This window comes from Mus pahari, chromosome 1, assembly GCF_900095145.1.
Source record: "Mus pahari chromosome 1, PAHARI_EIJ_v1.1, whole genome shotgun sequence".
NCBI classification, from domain to species: domain Eukaryota; kingdom Metazoa; phylum Chordata; class Mammalia; order Rodentia; family Muridae; genus Mus; species Mus pahari.
The window spans coordinates 74,493,157-74,512,872 of record NC_034590.1 but is presented as its reverse complement, the minus strand read 5'-3'; the positions used below and the strand labels follow the sequence as shown (position 1 = coordinate 74,512,872).

Below are 19,716 nucleotides of genomic sequence, written 5' to 3'. Positions count from 1 at the left end.
TCCATCTCTTTAGTAGTTCTTATTCAAGTAAATTATACACAACTTATTAATTTTATAGTCCATTTAGAGAAATGCTTTTTAAATGCATCTGCTGGGACCTATGTTTACTATGTCTTTAAAATATCTGATTTAGTTAGGTTAGCAATACATACATACCTTACCTTAAGTTCCTCCTTTAAAAGTCTTGATATCATATTGTCTGGTTCCCCCCTTCTCCTCCTCCTCCTTCTCCTTCCCCTCTTCCTCCTCCTTTTCCCCCTTCTTATTCTTGTTCTTCTGCCAAGATTATTTTCCCTTTAATTTTCTGGCAAATGTTTTTGTTTGCACCCAAAGTTTGGTTATTTAATGCACAGACACAAACAAACTGTGCACATGTAATTTTACTTTTACCTTACCTACTATTCTAAGTCAATGAATTGACAGGTTAAAATTTAGACAATGAAAGTGTTTCTAAAGTGAATATGAAAATGGCAAATCTTATTGACATTTGATTATCCATCAATGATATATTCTTTTTCTAAAACTCTTTAATACAAACATTTTCTATTCTGGGTGTTGATCAACCTGTCATAATACATCTAAATTGTTAAAGTGCTCATTCTCTTATGACTTTCAAAGTTTGTTAATTCCATGTTCCTTAATACTTGACCACTGCATTGTGCTAGATGTATATAAATACACATTTACATGTGTTTTGCCACAAAATACACCAATATATTTTGGTAAGAGTTCCCATTGTGTTCTTTTTCCCCCTACTCAAGATGCTCATGGTACTCAATTTCCTGAATTCTTAACTTCTCATTTATTATTTACTATTATGAAGAGACCTGTGAATATTTGTGTCTAGTCTAGATAGTTTTGTTACATAGCCAGATTGTCTCTTTCTGAGTTTCTTGTGAGTGTTTGCCAATTATACTTAACACATTTACAACTGAGTTCAAACCCAACACCACACACTTAATTCTCCTCTACCTGTGATTTTTAGGTATCAATTACTATTCTCAGAAATCTACTACAACTTTTTGATAAAGAAAGTATTCAATATTTCTTACCTTTTAAGGACCCCTTCATGTGCTCCTTTGTCTTTATCTTTGTAATTGTCATCTTAGTTCTTAGTTTTCCCATCCTAGCAGAGCCCTCTGATACATAAATTGCAATGTTTGACCCTCCATCTCCAGAGTCCACCTCCTACTGTCACAGCATCATTTGGAAAGCACTAACTCTGAGCCACTATGGCAGTCCTTCACTAGCTTCCCTTTCAGCAGAGTAAAAAGCTGTGGTAATGGGCTCAGTTTCTTGAGGTTACCAACAATTCACAAACAATATAAAAAAAGTTTACACATTTATGTTTCTTATAACTATAAATCTTTTATCACTATCTCACAGATGGCACATAAGCTGTATATCATCCAACATGTATTATCCCAATGTTGTATAAGAGTTTGTAGTACACTTCCCTCTGGCAAAGCCCTACATAGTTTGGTGCCTTTCCTTTATTTACTCCATTCGATATACTCATGTTGTTCTTGACTTTCTATGCATTTTTATTTTATTTTATTTTACATTTTATATTCCTTGCTTTCTTAGCAAACAACAGCCCTTTTCTTCAAACTCATAAACGCTTCCTGATTATTTAAGACTTAGTACAAATATTCCTTCTTACAATTTTCTCCCGACTTTGTTGTGTATAGTTAGGAGAGTTCAAGCAGTAAATGCTCGTTGATTGTTTAAGACTTAGTACAAATATTTGTTCTTACAGATTTCCCCTGACTTCATTAGGTAGAGTTAGGAGAGTTCTCGATATTCACATCATCCCTTTTATGTAATGCTTCTGAAAAGTAATAAGCATATATACCTCTTGGCATGTGTACTTTCTTTAGTTAGATAGGGAATGTATTTCTATGTAGAAGAGAGTACATACACACTATCATAAGTACAATCATGTACAATGTGTTTTAAAAACTTACTAATAGTTTATAAAATAAGTATTACTCATCAGTAATTTGTGGTTTTTATATATTGTAGGTTGTATTTAAAATGTAATATGCTATAAAAAGATAAAGACATGCATGTAAATAAACAACTATTAAAATTATGATTCTATATTTATACATATATTTTTTACTTATGTATACTTCATAGTTCAATTTTGGCCAGAAGGCTAAGAACAATGTATGTTTATATAAACTTTGTTACACGAATTATTTATTTGTTACATAGAGCATTTACATATCTATATTTATACATGTCCCTCATACACATATACTTTAAACTAATGATTCTTTAACTCCTCTTTTTTTTTTTTTTTTTTTTTTTTACCAAGTAGTCTGGCTTCTCTGAGAGCCCTGGATTCCAGGTCATTGTTTACCACATGGTGAGCTCTACCATATAGTATCTGCATAATGAATGAAATGAAGTGATGAGTGGCCAGGTCATTCTATTCACCACTTGTCCTGCCTAGGTGTGTTTGAAGTTCAGGCTTGGCTCTTGTCACTGACTTCAGTGTGACATGGCACAATAGACAAGAAGGATTTGTTGGAACGAAGAAGTCCACAGAGACAATGGTGGAACTGGGATACCTCCTTTTAGAATGAAAGTTACAGGTAATTTATGTTGGCAATGTGAGACAGTGATTCTTGGAGGGAGAGTAATACCCACATCTCCATTTTCACAGAAAAACAGAAGTCTTGTCTATCAATTCATAGTCAATGCTTAATGACTGTGAAGCTGCAACAGTCAAAGCAGAACAAATATAGGTGAAATATGAGAAAAGTTCTCAAAATGGGATTTCCTAATAAATGAAAAATTAGCTACTTTTGCTATACCTATTTTTTTAAATTCAAATTTGGTATTTGTTATTTCTAGAATGAATTATCGGTGGAAACACTGTTTCTTATGTTTTGAACATAATTATTCCTCTTAGTGAGATCTCAAGAATGTCCCCACCATGGTGGAGCATGCCTCTGTTGAATAAAGTAGAGGTGGGCTGTGGGGAAGGAGATCATTCTGGGGTAGGAAGGTTGACATGAAAGGTTGTGAGCATTAATACCTGCGGAGCAGAGCTAGATTCTCTGCTGTGTACACAGGTCTGAGACTCAAAATGCACTTAACCTATATGTTAGAAAAATGAATGTCTTTTTGTTTAGGACAGAAAGAGGCATACTGAGGGTAGTTCAGAGCTGGGCAAGGAGAGGCACACACAGAGCAGTATGCTGATCCTTCGGTGTCAGTGGAAAGCTAATCTCTAGGCATGACCTAGAAAGAGCCTGGCTGGCCCAGAAACCACAGTCATGAGGATGGGGCAGTGCTGTTCCCTAATCATAAGATAACACTGCAGATGGTCTCTCATCTTCTTCAGTGATACCAGGCCCTTTTCTCTGACCCTAACCCTGTCTTTTCCTGAGAACATCAGGAGTAGAGAAGTTTCTGTAGAGAGTTCAGAGTCTCAGATTTAATTTTTCAAGTGAAAAACACCTGAGCTTCAGTGAGGGAAATATGAGGAATACATTTACAGAGGGTCACTCAAACATGTTGGGGAGAAGCCCAAATTAGAGCTTATTGCCCTTTTGGAACATTCATTCCTCCCCCTCCCCCTTCTTGCATATCCTCCACCCTCCCTTCTAGGCCTCTCTATCACACCACTCCAAGAGAAGGCGGTGGCAGATGCTTACCAGCTGCTGTTAATTTAAAAAAACATGAAGTCAGAGCAGTTTGTACTGTAGAACATAATGGTCGCAGGTCAGGGAGAGGCCTCGTGCTGGTTTCTGTCACAGAAGTATTTATCCTCTTTCTTCCTCTGTCCTTGAAAAGCACTTCACTTCAACTGGGAGAACTTGAGGGCCAAGAAGGAGTCCCTAGGGCTGTGGTCCCTACATGGGCGGGATCCAGGTAGTCAGGGTCCTTCATTACCCCCCATCCCTCCTTGTACAGTCATCCGAAGCTGGGGCATCCTCACTCTGCAGGGCTGGGTTCAGCAGTGAAAGTCATCCTACCGCAGTGCATTGTTTTCCTGCTCTATGAAGAACCAACCTTGTTAGCTGTGACTTCCCTCCCCTCCCTTCACCCATGACAAAGAATCGTTTCCTGCACAGGCTATGCCTGATGTGTGAAGGACTTCACGCTGCTTTCTAAATTGTTCATCTCTTTTCAAGTCCAGAGTCATAACTACCTCAAACATCTTACCTTCCTACAGCATTATTTACTCAGTGTTTTTTTCAGTGCTAAATAATTCACTTTTCTCTGCCAGGCACTCTGTATTTTTGAGAGCACTCTACTTTAATCACTCCTTGTATAATTGCCTGCAAATGCTTGTCCAGGCCAACATCTCAGGCTTCCTTATGGTTCTCTACTCAACATGGAATACATGGGTTACTTCCTACATGATCAACAGCAATCAGATTTCCTAACTGCGCTTGCCTTCTTTACTCCTCTGATGTGCAATTTCATATTTTCATGAAGGAATTCAATTTTTGCTTCATGATATGATTAGTCAATGTATTTGCTTTTCTTTCCTTTCAAAATGCATCGGGATGGCATGAAAACTGTGTCATAGCCTTCATCTGGGGAAAGTGGACCAGAAGGATTTGTGTAGAGTTTTTGATACTGGCTTTACAATGTTTATTTATAAAATCCATATAACAATGTCATGCTTTTCTTTTGTAAATTATATAATTGAAGGTCTAGAGTTAAGCAATACCATTTAAAGGTCATATTGAGACAGACAAGCTAAACAAACACAAAGCACTCTGCATTTCTACTTGTCTGTTCTCTCAATTGATATTTAGGTTTATTTTATCATACTATACATGGACTTTTTTTGAATGTTAGCTAAATTTAATCATTCTTTTAAATTTTAATCAAATGCATGAATTTAGTATGTACATGGATACAAAGCTCACACTTAGTAAAAAGGATAGATGATCTGTCAGAATTTGTGAAAGTACAGTTAGCACACATTAGCAAGAAAGAGGTTGTTTATGAGAATTGAGGACAGAATGGGAGTGGTGTGGACCACAAAGCAACTGCCCTTAGCTCTGTTCCTATTTTCTGAGTAGTGTTGTGGTCTGGAAGATATGAAGGGAAACAAATGAGGGTAGATTCACATGGGGTCTTGGAAAACATATGTAAGTTAGCCATTAAAAGGCTTTAACACAGATTGTACTGGTTCTCTTACTTAAGTATCTTAATCCATTATTATAAAGATATGTACAAGATCCAGCTAGTCTTACAAAATCTAATATTATACATATTGGAAACAAGATTCTCCTGTTTGTAGACATGCTAGTGGATTTTAGTAAACACAGTACTTGGAGAGGAGAGGAGGGGAGAGAAAGGGAGGAGAAGAGAAGAAGAAGGAGGAAGTGGTAGGGCGAAGGAGAGAGAGAGGAAGACAGAGAGTTCAACTACCATGTTTCTTACAGATACAGTATCAGTTACACTTAAGCAGCTCCTTCCAGAGTTGATACCTGTGCTGGTTGAATCAGGCTTGGTTGGAACTTGAGGCTCCTCCCAAGCTGAAGCTGGTTTAAGCACAAGCTGTAGTTCTCTATTGTAGCCACTAGGGGGAGGGGGCAACCCAAAGATAAGTTTAAATTCAGTTTTTGGGAGAGTGTCATCTCCCAGGAACTGCTTTCTTTCAGGGCTTTGCTGCCATGCGATTTATACCTGGATCTATACCTGCCGTACAACCGAGAACTCCAGACTCATTTGTTCTTCGAGAAAGATCTGTTTCTCTCTTACACATACCCACACCCCATACCCAACAAACTCCAACAAACTCCCTCTGACTTTGAGGGAGACAAAATTATTACCTACTTTATCCAGAATTTAAAAGAAATAATCTCCCAGAAACCTCTCCGAGTGGCTTTCGTCCTAGAAATCCTAACCAAGCCTTAGCTCCCACTCCAACTTAACACAAGCAGATCTAAAAGAAGCCCTCACCCACTGTCCTCAACATTCCCAAACAGTTTGCTTCTCTTCGGGCTCTCTGAGGTGAGAAATACCTGCAACATCAACTCACTTTCCCTTAGCCAAGGCCTAGGTATGGTGAACTCCAGAGGGTGATGGAGGACTAATATGGGTCTTTAAGGCTGGAATGATACTGCTGGACTTTACTTTAGTTCATCCTCTACTGCCCTGCACACCTACATATGTGTAAGTGTGATTAGTCTAGAATAGTAACAGAGCAGTGGTTGCCACATTGCCCAAGAGAAAGCTCTCTCTTTCTCAAAGTCCACAATGTCCAGCCATTTTTGAAGAGGAAATCATTTTCTCCTTTATGTCTCTTTTATTTGTGGATGGGCTGGTTAATTTTATGTCAACTTGACACACAAACTAGAGAAATCTGAAAGGAGGGAACCTCAGTGAAGAACATACCTTCATACGGTCTGACTGTAAAGCATTTTCTTAATTAATGAACAAAAAACAAACAAATAAACAAACAAAAACAAAAACAAAGAAATGGTCTTGGGATCTCCCATACTTCTGGGAGAAATAAGAGTATGTTGTCTGCAACAGAATGGAATGGTTGCTCCCATAGAAATAAGAAACTGTAACCAGATGTAAGAGATTAGAAAACTTCTCCGGTGAGTAAATAAGGGAATTCATTTATGCTACAATACTGACTTAGCCACAAAAGAAGGGAGATAGAGACATCAATTTTCAAGTCTACAAGTTGTCACTGGGACATTTTCCAGTGATGAACTCTGTCTTAGGGAGATATCAGGAAGAAACAGAAGGTATAAAGAGCTTCATAAATTCATAATTCTTAGCCTGACATAAATTCAGATTCTTAGCCTGAATCCCAGTCTTCCCCTCATTCAGTGAGCTAATTAACCTGTCCAGCTTCATTTCTCACAGTATTCATGTTAGTTTTTAAAAATTTAGTTAAAAAAGAATTATATCACACCCTCCCTCTTCTCCTTTCTGCATCTCCCATGTCTCTACCCTACATCTACCTCCCAAATGCACAATGGTCTCTTTTCTTTAATTATTGTTGTCATATATACATTTATATGAATAAATACATAGATACAACCCACTGAGTATGCCCCATGTTGCTTGCATGTATATGTGGTTAAGACTGACAACTGTGGAGTGATAATTCTTGGAAAAAATTAAAGTACCTATTCATGTCTGGAAGTAACACAAGCCATTCTGAGGCAGGACAGGAAGGCAGAGGATGTGAGGAAGGGAAATGAAGGCCCTTGTTATGGATCTAGTTACATCCCTTGCCACCAGCAAACTAAGAATTCCATCATATTAGCAACTGCTCAAATTCTTCTTTCTCAAACATAAACCCCTGATCTTCAAGCAATCTCACCAGAAACCTCATTTATAGGGAAAAGGCATGTATCAAACCTTTTGTGCAGCCTCAGTGTTATTTCTGTATCTGAGAGCATCTTTAGAGAGACCTTACATAACTCCCATACTAAAAAGGTTTATTTTTCTAAGTAATGTTTTGAGATGCAAATCGAGAGTCAAAATGGTACACATGGCTAAGACAATGGCTTACTCTTTTGGAGAAGCCAGTACTTACACTTGAGTGCGCTTAATCTTTGGTGGATCTCCCTTCCTTGGGATGCACCTTCCCTGACTTGGTTTTGAAGCACTTTCTTCTGAATGCCTCTTTTTCTTTCATCCTTCACACTCAAGCCTATATTAAAATATCTTGAAAAATGAACATCCCTGATTCACTGAACTGTTGAGTCCTGGAAATTCTCTTTAGAGTTGAAGCTACAAACTCTAATTTGGCTAGAATCTACGTTTCTAAAAGTCTCAAGGAATATCTCCCTTTACTGAGGACAGTAGTGTACAGCTGTGCTCCTGTCCTGCATGCAGCTGTGCTCCTGTCCTGTGTGCAGCTGTGCTCCTGTCCTGTGTGCAGCTGTGCTCCTGTCCTGTATACAGCTGTGCTCTTGTCCTCTGACTACTGGCATTTCCACACACAATTTGTTAGGGAGCTTCAAGATGTGGGAGAGATGTAAGGCTTTGCTTGTGCTCCAGAAATGCCGCAATCTAGTCTAAAGAGTGAATCTATCTGGCTACATCTTTCTGGTTTTTTGCAAAATAGTGGTGGAATATTTTATTACAAAGAGTCTCTGCTCCTTCTGGGCATTGAGGCAGGGGCTGACCTTATCAACAATAGACTAAGTTGTTACTGTGTTTCTAGACAGGAATTTGCTCTGCTATTAAAGCAGATTTCCCACTGTTGTTCTGCTCTCAAGGTTTAATATGTGGTCTAATCTCAAAACAACTGACTGCTATTGAGCCTCCTTAACTTTATCCAGGATCATCTGCTTCTGTCACTTCAGCTGGCCTCTGCCAGCAGCTGCACATTGATGTTGATCCCAGGAGCTTATCACACTCTGACAGCTGTTCTTACAGACATCTGGCCCCAGTTCTCCTGTTTGGGAGTGTGCCTGACACTAACACAAGTGCCACAATTATCTTGTTAAAGTTAGAGAATGAACATCTGTCTTCATTGAAACCTGGGAAGTCTAACTGATATTCACATGTAACAGGAAACATGAACCAAAGCTTTCAGAGAGGCGCTAATGTGCTCCTTAATCCAAATGTCTTAACGTGTCTTCTACGTATTACTAAGGTATAGCTGAAATAAACAATAAATCCACCCTTGTGTACCTGGAAGTATGCAGAAATACTGCTCATTATACCACCTTTGTACAGATAAATTAGTTTCAAAGGCAAAATGGTGAAAAACAGGACAGAAGTGTTCTTTGAACCATAACAGACACCTTGTGAGAGCTCCCTCATAACAGATAACCTTGTGAGAGTTCCCTCATAACAGACACCTTGTGAGAGTCCCCTAGCGTTAAAAGGGTTAACCAATGTTTTCTGGAGCAAAACATCTCTCAACACCAGCAAGAATATCTCTTTGTTCCCCTACTGAGAGCAAGCAGGATTAGATCTGTTACCTACTTATAGTATTCATACCAAAGAACAGTAGGGCATAGAGATTCCACAAGACAGCAGTGACAATCTGCTTGTTGCTCTTTGGTTTTGATATGTTGTTTCAAATCCCGCTTCACAGTGTAGGTGCAAACCTCACTTTATTTTATGTGACCACTGGATAGCATTCTTTGGTTCTATCCTGTCTCAGTATTTTCCCAACCACTTGATAGAAATTTTCTCATAGCCTGACATGTCTTCATCCTGTTACCGATTACAACTTCCTTTCTGGGATGAAATGTGAAAACACCTTAAAAGATTTAGACACCACAAAAAGCAAAATGAAGAAGAATTACAGAAAATATAAATGACCAAATGACACTCAAGGTGGTATTCATCATATATATCAACTTATAGACCTTATAATGTACTGTTATCATAACATCCCTAATAGCTGGATGGAACAGAGCTTAAGAGCAGAATGACTACAGGGAGAATGGAGGAATGATTACTTTGATATAGGATAGATTGCCCCTGAATTCATTCTGAGAAAGAAAAAAAAAATCAAACATTTTTTCAATTTATTTTTCAGACAGGACTCATGCATTACACTCTGGTCTGAAACTTTCTATGTAGGTAGAATAATGTTGAACTACTGATCATATGGTCTCTGCCTCCTAAGTACAGGGATTGTAAGTGTGCATTTCCACACTGTGTAGTTTTATGTGCTATTCAGGGATGAATCAAATGCTTTATATGTGCCAGGAAAGGACTCTATAATCTGAGCCACAGCCAAGCCCTCATATTTTTGAAGCTTCTCAATGATGCTGCGTTGTCCACACTTTGGAACACATCATTAGACAAAATAGAAGAAACATAGGCAGCAAGTAACAGACAGCCACACAGACAGAGAAAGCCAGTCACTTAAGCTTACTTTCATTGGTTTAATAAAAATTATATTTTATTAAAAATAATCTATTTGGTAAATTCTGTAGCACAGCAATTATTAAATTATCTTATTCTGTACTGTCTAAGGAGCAAATTCTTGGAGCTATGAAAAGAGAAACACAGCTTTTACACAAAATTGGAACATAAAGCCAAGTTGCAGAAGAACAATATAAAACAAGAAATAGTTCACTGGGCAGATAAGATAAAAATTTTCTAGTAGCTTGGAAACTGCTGTAAAGATTTTTTTCTTTTCTCTAAGTTAGTTGTAAATCCCAGAAGTTTGAGAAAATGATCTTTCGTGAGAATGTGTAGATGCGGCTAGTAGAGGTGACTGGGAAGGCTAGAGTCCCAGAGCCCAGACACTGGAGAATAAGTGATTCATCATGGCTTTGGTTGAATAATTGTCCAAGCATTTTATGTCTGGTGCGTCTGCTCATGAGAATGTTTTTTCTTTTGGAACATTTAAAACTTATCTTTTGGATTATGTGTACTGGTTCTTTAAGAGGCCATAATACCTGAAAGGTGTTTGGGGAAAGAAAAGATAGTTTCTCTTCCAGTAATAACCATTTACTATGTTTTTCCTATCCCACACATGTGACCAGGAGGCTGGGCTCTGGGATTCTGTGTACCAGTGCTAGCCATCTTGTTCTTCAAACAGGACTTTTTATGCATTTTGATAAATAAAAATATATCTATATCTATTCAGTGGTATCTGGAACCAAATTTATTAAGATTGTGGTTATCTGGTCAGGATTATATTTCTGCTTTAAAATTGTTATTAATGGTATTATTTGATAAATGTTTATAAATATTGAAACTGAGCAGACTTTTTTCATGGACGCACTTTTCCCAGATCAATGATCCTCAATTGAGGCTGGGACTGGCTCATTTTATTCTAGATAGTTTTCTAGAACCATTAGCCAGCTGCATATGAGGAAAATTACATATAGGAGGCCCAGTGTATAAAGAACACATGGTGAATGATGGGCATTGATCCAAACAGGTATGACACAGCATAGTATGAACTAGATTGAAGTTTCAAAAGCCATATATGTATGTACTTGTTGCGTGTCATAGGCTCAACAAATGGTTTGTTACCTTAGGGAAATAGTTAAGATCAAGAGAGATTTTGACATAGCATTTAGCATTGTGAATACATTATGGCATATCAAGTTAGCAATAAAGAGTAATCAAATAGCAGAGGAGTTAGTGTGTCTCTACTAAAGTATTTTGTGTGAGTACTTCTTCCCGAAACACTGTTACTATATTTACATTCCAGGAGCAGTCAGAGTCATGTTTTAGAACAAGGCTGGGAGAACAAGCGAAGCAAACCACTCTGAATCTGTTTGGTCTTAATGCTATAGATGACAGGGTTCATAAAAGGGGGGAAAAGGAAGTAGATGTAGCTCATTGTGATGTGGACAACATGAGGAACATTCTTTCCAAACCTGTGAATAAATGTCAGACCAACCACAGTGACATAGAAGACCAAGATGCAACAGATATGGGAGACACATGTGTTGAGGGCTTTGGCCCGCTCATCTGTAGAAGCAATGCCCATGACAGTCTTGAGAATCAAAATGTAGGAGAAGAAGATGATCAGGAAATCTAGCAAGACCATTGCAAATACAACCACGACTGGATAGAGACGATTGAATGTGATGTCAGTACAGGCTAGCTTGATGACATCTTGGTGTAGACAGAAAGCATGGGAGAGTACATGGGAGCGACAATAGGGAAACCAATGCAGGCGAATGATAATTGGCATGATTGACAGACCAGCCCTCATCACTACACCTATGCCAATCTTTATTACCCTAGTATCAGTAAGGATGGTGGTATACCTTAATGGGTTGCGAATGGCAATGAAACGGTCATAGGCCATGGCAAGCAAGACCCCTGACTCCACAATAGAGAGAGTGTGGATAAAGTAGGCTTGAGAGAAGCAGGCTCCATGGCCAATCTCCCTGTGATTTAACCATAGTACATTCAGCACTGTGGGCATGGTGAGCAATGTTACTCCAAGATCTGTAGCTGCCAGCATACCTAAAAAATAATACATGGGTTCATGGAGGTTATGGTCATCCTTAATGAGGTAAAGGAGGGTGCCATTGCCAAGCAATATGGAGACATAGGCCATCAGTAATGGGAGGGAGATCAGGTGATGGGCTTTCTCTAGACCTGGGAAGCCTGTGAGCAGGAATGGGGAAGAGGAAATGTTGAGCCACATTGAAGGCATTGCAGTCAGAAATATCCCATCAGATAAGATGATCAAATATAGTTCTTTAGGATTTGCCCCTTGAGGATGCTACTTGCTGTGTGGATGATCAGTGGTCCTGCTTTCCAATTACAATGATAATTCAATCATTCCTGGAAGCTTTCTAGGTGTGAGAAAACAGGATATGTCAAGAACAACTACATATATTTCCAGGGCTCACATCATTGAAATGTACATTAGACATACCCTCTCTGTGAAGGGTAGTCTTAGATGAAATTTTTGTAAATCCCATTCTCCAAGAAAAATGAGGTATAGTTCAGTGTTGCTTTAATTGTGTTGGTAGTTACAGGGCTACTTGCATGGTCTTCCTCATCCTGAACATTGGTATTTAGAATAGACCCAAAGACTCCCCAGAATAAGTGAGACAGAATGTCAGAAAGCATCTAAGCATTGTTCAAAGACTATGCATGAATATTTGACTGCAAAATAATGTAAAGAAAATTGTAAAAAGGCAAAAGATATCAGTTAAATTAGGGTTGGCTATAAAGAATATGCTTATAAGTAATCTTGACATGATAAAGGTCTAAAGTTTTTTGGGAGTGTAAAAAATGGTATAACACTCACCTGCATGTGTATTTCCCCCAAACAAATGAGCCTCCAAGTTATCAAATCGTGTAGTACTTTAGTTTCCTATGAGCTCTTCTCAAAATTTCAGAGTTTTATTATATACTTATAAAAATGAACAATGAACCAAGTCTATGATAATTACTTGGAGGCACTATTTGGTAACACCAGACAATGACTGTTACATATCAGCTACTTTGAGAAGCAAATTAGAAATTGATTATTTAGACATGACCACATGGATGATGTTTCAATAACTGAAGAGTCTGATGAAACATAAATAAATTGAGAAAGCTTCATGAATTCTAAGGTATTATTGGAGGGAGGCAGTCATCTTCTGGTATCAGCCAGAGAGAATGTGACCACCTTCTTCCACATCTCGCGTGGACTGTGCATCTCACATGTTGTCAAGTCATATCTTAGTGCACTTTACAAATTACTCATGAACCCACCTTCATCATGAAAATGTGTTTCCAAGATCACTGAGCTCCACTCTTCAGAATTTGGTTGCTGTTCCTCTGCTGCTATTTCTTAATGGCAGTGAACATGGGGAGTCACTTGAGATCGAAGATTGTCATTTATAAAAGGTGCCAATGATTTCTTTATCATGCTTTTCACACTAAATACAAGAACAGATTGGAGTCAGAAAAGAGAATGATTTATCATATTGAATTTTATTATTACTAAAATTGCAGTAGGCACACATCTGTAGCATTTATCCTGAGATTTGTCAAGTGATTTTTCTTATGAAGCCTATGGGGGAAAATAAGACAATTCAGGGGAGTGTGACTTTAAGAAAAAAAAGCAATCCTGCTTGACTAGACTTCATTTGGGCAGCAAATAATGTGCCTTTGTGGACAAATAATAGTTGAGGAGTAGTGAGTGAGAAGTTCTGAAGTTGCTAGAGATGATATTGATCCTGTACCATTTTGACTAGGAGAAGTTGGGGGAGAGAGGGGCCTTTTCAACATATGAGAAACATAGAAATAGCTAATTCCTTCCTGTCATGGAACAGCTCAGAAGTATGTAGCTCATGGTGAGTTAAATTTGCAAGATTGGTGAATAAAACTTTTGTGTATTTGAATTTCACAATATTGTGATTAAATATAGATGTACCTTGTGACATGTTTATCATACTGGAGCTAACTATTAAATCTATTATCTACACAGAATTTTTTTCTTGTAGTGAAGATATTTAAATTCTTTTGTGAATTTCAACTTCATCATAAAACAGCCGGGATGTTATAATAGAACTATTATTTGTTACATTAATGTTCTACAAATATCGATAGAAGAATAAAGGAGAAAAAGAAAGGAAACATCAAAGACAAGGTGGAAAAGGGAAGATTCTGCAAAGATATAAATGCAGTAAATAAATAATTCTAGTTTTCATCTCTCTCAGCCAACTGCAGTATCACATACTCATTTCATTCTGCAGAATACTTACATCGCTCCAGATATTCCAGGTAACAGGCTCATATCATGGATGGATGACATTAATCAAGCACCAGCGTCCCTCTTATCCTCTGTGGATCACATAGGCTTAAGGCATAGGTGGAATCTTCGGCACTACAAACGAGCCTTTCTCTTTTTACTCAAACACTGAGCACTTCCAGCACTTCTGCTCCTTTTCCTCAGAGCTGGATCTGTGGTACACAGGCGCATCTGTGAGATTTGGGCAGAGCGGAGGAATCGTTAGTAAGTCCAGAATTATTGCTCACTCTCTCAGCCATGCACCCTTTACAAATCTCTGCTTCAGAGTGGGATTGTTTTGCTGATGAGAATTTTCAAGCTCTTCTGTATAAACTAGGCATCCCCACAGATCTCTAGAGACCTCTTTCTGCTTGGAACGGTTCACATTCACATCCACCTTCCTTTGGTCTCTTTGCCTTCCTTCTGTCCAGACATTCTTTCCTCTATTCAAAGTGCTTCATCCCCTTCTCAATAGGACATCTCTCCAAGCTTAGTCCATTTGCAGGATACAGCTTGTGTTCTGTTAAAGGGTCATTGATAAACTACCTTTGCTACATTTCTAACACCATCCGATAGTCCCAGATATAAGCATTTCCTTAAATCGCTTAACCACACAGACCGACTGGCAGGTCATTTCTAGAAACCATTTCACTCTCAATGTAGAGGTGTAGGAAAGGTTCTAGGACTCATGACTATTGCTGATAGATTTGGCAAGTATTGGTATTGTTTTTCTCTAACAGAGAAACTATCTATCTCCACCTGCAATAGATCCCAGAGAGAAAATTTATTATATAACCTCACTGACCTGAGATTTTGACCTTGTCCATTCTTTGGCGACATTGTTAGAAACTTCAGATATTCATCTTTGAGAAGGATTTAGTCATGACGTCTAATTGTTGTTTCTTTTTTAGAGACTGCATGTGAGCCTGGCTAGTAGGGATATTTATTTTAGGAACCTCTCCTTAGGGACCATGTGTAATTTGGGCTGCTCACTGCCTCTCCTTCACTGCCTGCCCTCCCTTCTCATTTGTTTCCTTCCTTCTGTATTTTCTTCTCCTGTGAGTATGCTGAATCTTGAGGATATGGGAGTTTTATTAGCAGTCTCTTAATATTTTTCTCGGTCCTTTAGCATTGACTTCCTACCTATTGCTAGGTCAGTGATTTATTTCTATTATGATATAGAAATATAAACTGAACAATTAGGTATCTTTCCTCTAAAATGGAAAAATATGTAAATTAAAGGAGAGGAGGGGATCTGTTTTGTTTGAAATGAGAGTTACCTTATAATAATATCCTATCCAGACATTTGTACTATTGTTAAGAAAGCAGCCTTATACATTCACAGATGATCAAGCCACTGAACACATTGTTTTCCTGTTATAGGTTGAGTTCTTTAGAAGTATATATGAATGGGTTTATTAAAGAAATATGTATATTAAAATGTACGAGTAATAAATTCATAACAGGAAGGTATGTAACTGAGATATAGGTTGTCAAAGCCTTGGGTTATCTAACAAGATATTTTGGAGGTAGATAGAAGTAATACCCTATCAAACGTACTAGAACATACTAGGTTAAAATAGCTAGGCCTTTACAATTCTCCTCACTTAGACAGCAGATGTGATTTTTTTCTGGCAGCAGGAGGTCATAACATTGAGCACAATGACCCCTACGGGGATCAATCTGAGAGTTAGAGGCTAGATGCTGACCACATATATGGGGCAGGGAGGAAAGCCTTTGATTGCAAATAAATCTAGTCAGCACATTCTGATATTGGCAGCATCATCATGTGTAGTTGAGCATCCAGGAACATACCAGAATCCCAACACTTACAGGCTGTTGCAATGGGATCATGAGTTTACCAGCCAGAGGTATAAAGCAAATTATTGGCCAACCCGGAATTGGCTAAATAGAGATATCCTTTCTCAAAATAACAACAAAAAAGGTACTTGTTGATATTCAGAATTGAGGAGCCACTTTAAAAGACTTTTCACATTCTGATACCTTAACTTCAGTTCTTGCATTTCACAGATCAATTGACAAGTGGAGTATATTATTCCATCATACATACAGTTATGTTTCCTCCAGTTAGGTTGTGTAGGAACATATGTTTACAGAGGTGCACCATAAAGCTGTATTAAATGGATGGTTAAAACACACTGTTACTTTAATTTAACCTTTATTGAGCTTGTTCTTCAAAATTTCATATGTGTAAATGTGTAATATACCTTCTGATTATTATAATACTCCCAATATACCTCCCACATGTAATTCTCCTTTATTCAGGACATTTCCATCTCATTGAAGCTTTAGGAGACCAGAGGTATGGGGTATGCAGATATTTCTTCTAAGATCAAAGATAGGCTATCATATCACATCTGGCTCCTCCATCAACAAGAAACACAGCATTTAGTGGGCCAATCTGGATTCTCAAGACAGCATATTCCATGTGTTACTCTGGACCATATATCCAGTGATTAAGAAAGCTGCTAGTTTTGACTGGAGGGTGGAACATGAGAAATCTCTTCAACAGGTCTATGTTGCTGTGAAGACTGCTCTACCACTTGGACCATATGAATCAGCAAACTCTGTGGTCCTTGAGGTGCCAGTGGCAGATAGGGATGTTCTTTGGCATCTTTGGCAGACACCTATGGGTGGATCATAGAAGAAACCTTTAGGATTTTGGATCAAGGCTTTACCATCAACTGTAGACCACTACTGTCCTTTTCGAGACAGCTATTTGCCTAGGTCTTAGTGGAAATTGCATGTCTGACAATGGACTACTAAGTTATCATTACACTTGAGCTATCATTTGTGAACTGTGTGGTATCTGACCCACCAATTCATAAAGTAGGATGAGAGGAACAAAAGCCACTATCAAATGGAAGTGGTATGTGCATGATCTGGCCAAGCAAGTCACAAATGCATAAGCAGGTTGCATGAAGAAGTTGCCTAAATGCCTAAGTGTTCCACTACCATTAAAATGCCATCTGCTGCCAATCACATACCTATAGCCTTAAGGGGTATACCCTATAACCAGTTGACTGGTGAAAAGAGGGCTAGGGCCTGGTTTACTGATGGTTCTTTGTGTTTTCAGGTGCCACCCGTAAGTGAACAGCTGCAACATTACAATACCTTTCTGGGACAACCCTAAAAAATCCTGGTGAAGGAAAACTTTCACAGTGGACAAAATTAGGCAGTATCCATAGTTATATACATTTCATTTAGAAGGAGACATAGCCAGACATGAAATTGTTCACTGGAGGTCTGAGGCAGAGTTCTTTGGAAGGCAGGATATATGGTCCAGGAATCTAGGGGTGGAAAAGGAAATAGTTCCTCTCACTATCACCCATACTAAACCACTAAGACAATATTTGCTTCCTGTTTCAGTGACCTGAAGTTCCGTGGGTCTCCTAGTATTTGTTCTTATACTGGCTGGTTTTGTGTGTCAACTTGACACAAGCTGGAGTTACCACAGAGAAAGGCGCTTCACGTGAGGAAATGCCTCCATGAGAATCCAGCTGTAAGGCATTTTCTCAATTAGTGATTCATTAGGGTCCATTGTGGGTGGTGCCATTCCTGGTCTGGTAGTCCTAGGCTCTATAATAAAGCATTCACCCCCTCCTCTTCTTCCCCTCTGAGCGGGTGTGGCTCCCGAGGTATCCCCCGACCCTGGCACTTCAAATCTCTGTGAGTCTAGGCGCTTCCTCTTCCACTGAGGGCAGACAAGGCAGCCCAGCTAGAACATATCCCATGTACAGGCAACAGGTTTTGGGAAAGCCTCTGTTCCAGTTGTTCTGGACCCACATGAAGACGAAGCTGCACATCTGCAACATATGTGTGTGGATGTCTAGCCCATGTATGTTCTTTGGTTGATGGTTCAGAGTCTGAGAGCCCCAAGGATCCAGGATTGTTGACTCTGTTGGACTTCGTGTGCAGTTCCTGTCCTCTTTGGGGTCCACAATCCTTCTTCCTATTCTTCCACAAGAGTCCCCAAGCTCCATCTACTGTTTGACTATGGGTGTCTGTATCTGTCTGGGTAAGCTGCTGAGTGGAGCCTCTCAGAGGACAACATGCTCCTGTCTGCAAGCATAACAGAGTTTCATCAATAGTGTCAGGGATTGGTACTTGCCCATGGGATGGACCTTAAGTTGTGCCAGTTATTGGTTGGCATTCACTCAGGCTCTGCTCAATCCCACATTCCAGCATTACTTGTAGACAGGATAAATTTTGTGTTGAAAGTTTTGTAGTTGAGTTTGTGTCTATTACTCCACTAGGGTTACTGCTTGGCTACAGTAGGTGGCCTCTTCCGGTTCCATATCCCCAGGCTTGTGAGTAGCAGCTAAGGTCATCCCCTTTGATTCTTCGGTGTCTTCCTTATCCCAGGTCTCTGTCTCATCCTGGAGATGCCCCCACATCAGCACCCCCATCAGTTGCTGATTTCCATTTGTTTCATGGCCATCTAGCCATCTCTCCTGCCCTTTCTCACACCTGAACCTGAACCTCCTGTTTACTTCCTTCTCCCCCTCCCCCAAGTTCCTTCCTCCATCTGCCTCGTAGGACTATTTTATTCCCTCTACTACGTGAGACTGAAGCTTCCTCACTTGGACCTTCCTTCTTGTTTAGCTCTTATGGGTCTGTGGAGTGTAGCATATTACCTGCATTTTATGGCTAATATCCGCATATAAATGAGTATATAGCATGCAGGTTGATATTCTCAAGTCTAATCTATTTGACTGCAGAATTCATGATGTCTTTGTTTTTAATAGCTGAATAGCATTCCATTGTGAGGATGTACCACATTATCTTTATCCATGGGAACAATCACTTTTTTTTTCAATTTTTTATTAGATATTTTCTTCATTTACATTTCCAGCTTCTAGCTATTATAAATAATAAATAATATCCCAAAAGTTCCCTATACCCTCCCCCCACCCTGCTCCCCTATCCACCCACTCCCACTTCTTGGCTCTGGCATTCCCCTGTACTGGGGCATATAAAGTTTGCAAGACCAAGGGGCCTCTCTTCCCAATGATGGCCAACTAGGCCGTCTTCTGCTACATATGCAGCTAGAGAAACAAGCTGTGGGGGTACTGGTTAGTTCATATTGTTGTTCCACCTATAGGGTTGCATCCCCCTTCAGCTACTTGGGTACTTTCTCTAGCCCCTCCATTGGGGGCCCTGTGTTCCATCCAATAGATGACTATGAGCATCCATTTCTGTATTTGCCAGGTACTGGCCTAGCCTCACACGAGACAGCTATATCAGGGTCCTTTCAGCAAAATCTTGCTGGTATATGCAATAGTGTCTGTGTTTGGTCGCTGATTATGGGNNGGATCCCTGGGTGGGGTAGTCTCTGGATAGTCCATCCTTTCGTCTTAGCTCCTAACTTTGTCTCTGTAACTCCTTCCATGGGTATTTTATTCCCTATTTTAGAGAGGAATGAAGTATCCACACATTGACCTTCCTTCTTCTTGATTTTCTTGTGGTTTACAAATTGTATCTTGGGTACTCTAAGTTTCTTGACTAATATCCACTTATCA

The 19,716-nt window shown here is 39.1% G+C and overlaps 1 protein-coding gene across 1 annotated transcript; it reads right to left on the bottom strand.

Moving 5' to 3' along the window:
• Positions 1–11,099: 11,099 nt before the first annotated feature.
• LOC110333737 (olfactory receptor 51B6-like) lies at positions 11,100–12,190 on the bottom strand. Its single transcript, XM_021215421.1, has one exon. It carries the CDS (start codon positions 12,095–12,097, stop codon positions 11,150–11,152), a length of 948 nt encoding a protein of 315 aa, XP_021071080.1. The 5' UTR covers positions 12,098–12,190; the 3' UTR covers positions 11,100–11,149.
• Between the last annotated feature and the right edge of the window lie 7,526 nt (positions 12,191–19,716).

What these genes read in the sequence shown, in the direction of transcription:
- LOC110333737 (XM_021215421.1), bottom strand. Translation starts at nt 12,097, where the DNA reads ATGCCTTCAATGTGGCTCAACATTTCCTCTTCCCCATTCCTGCTCACA.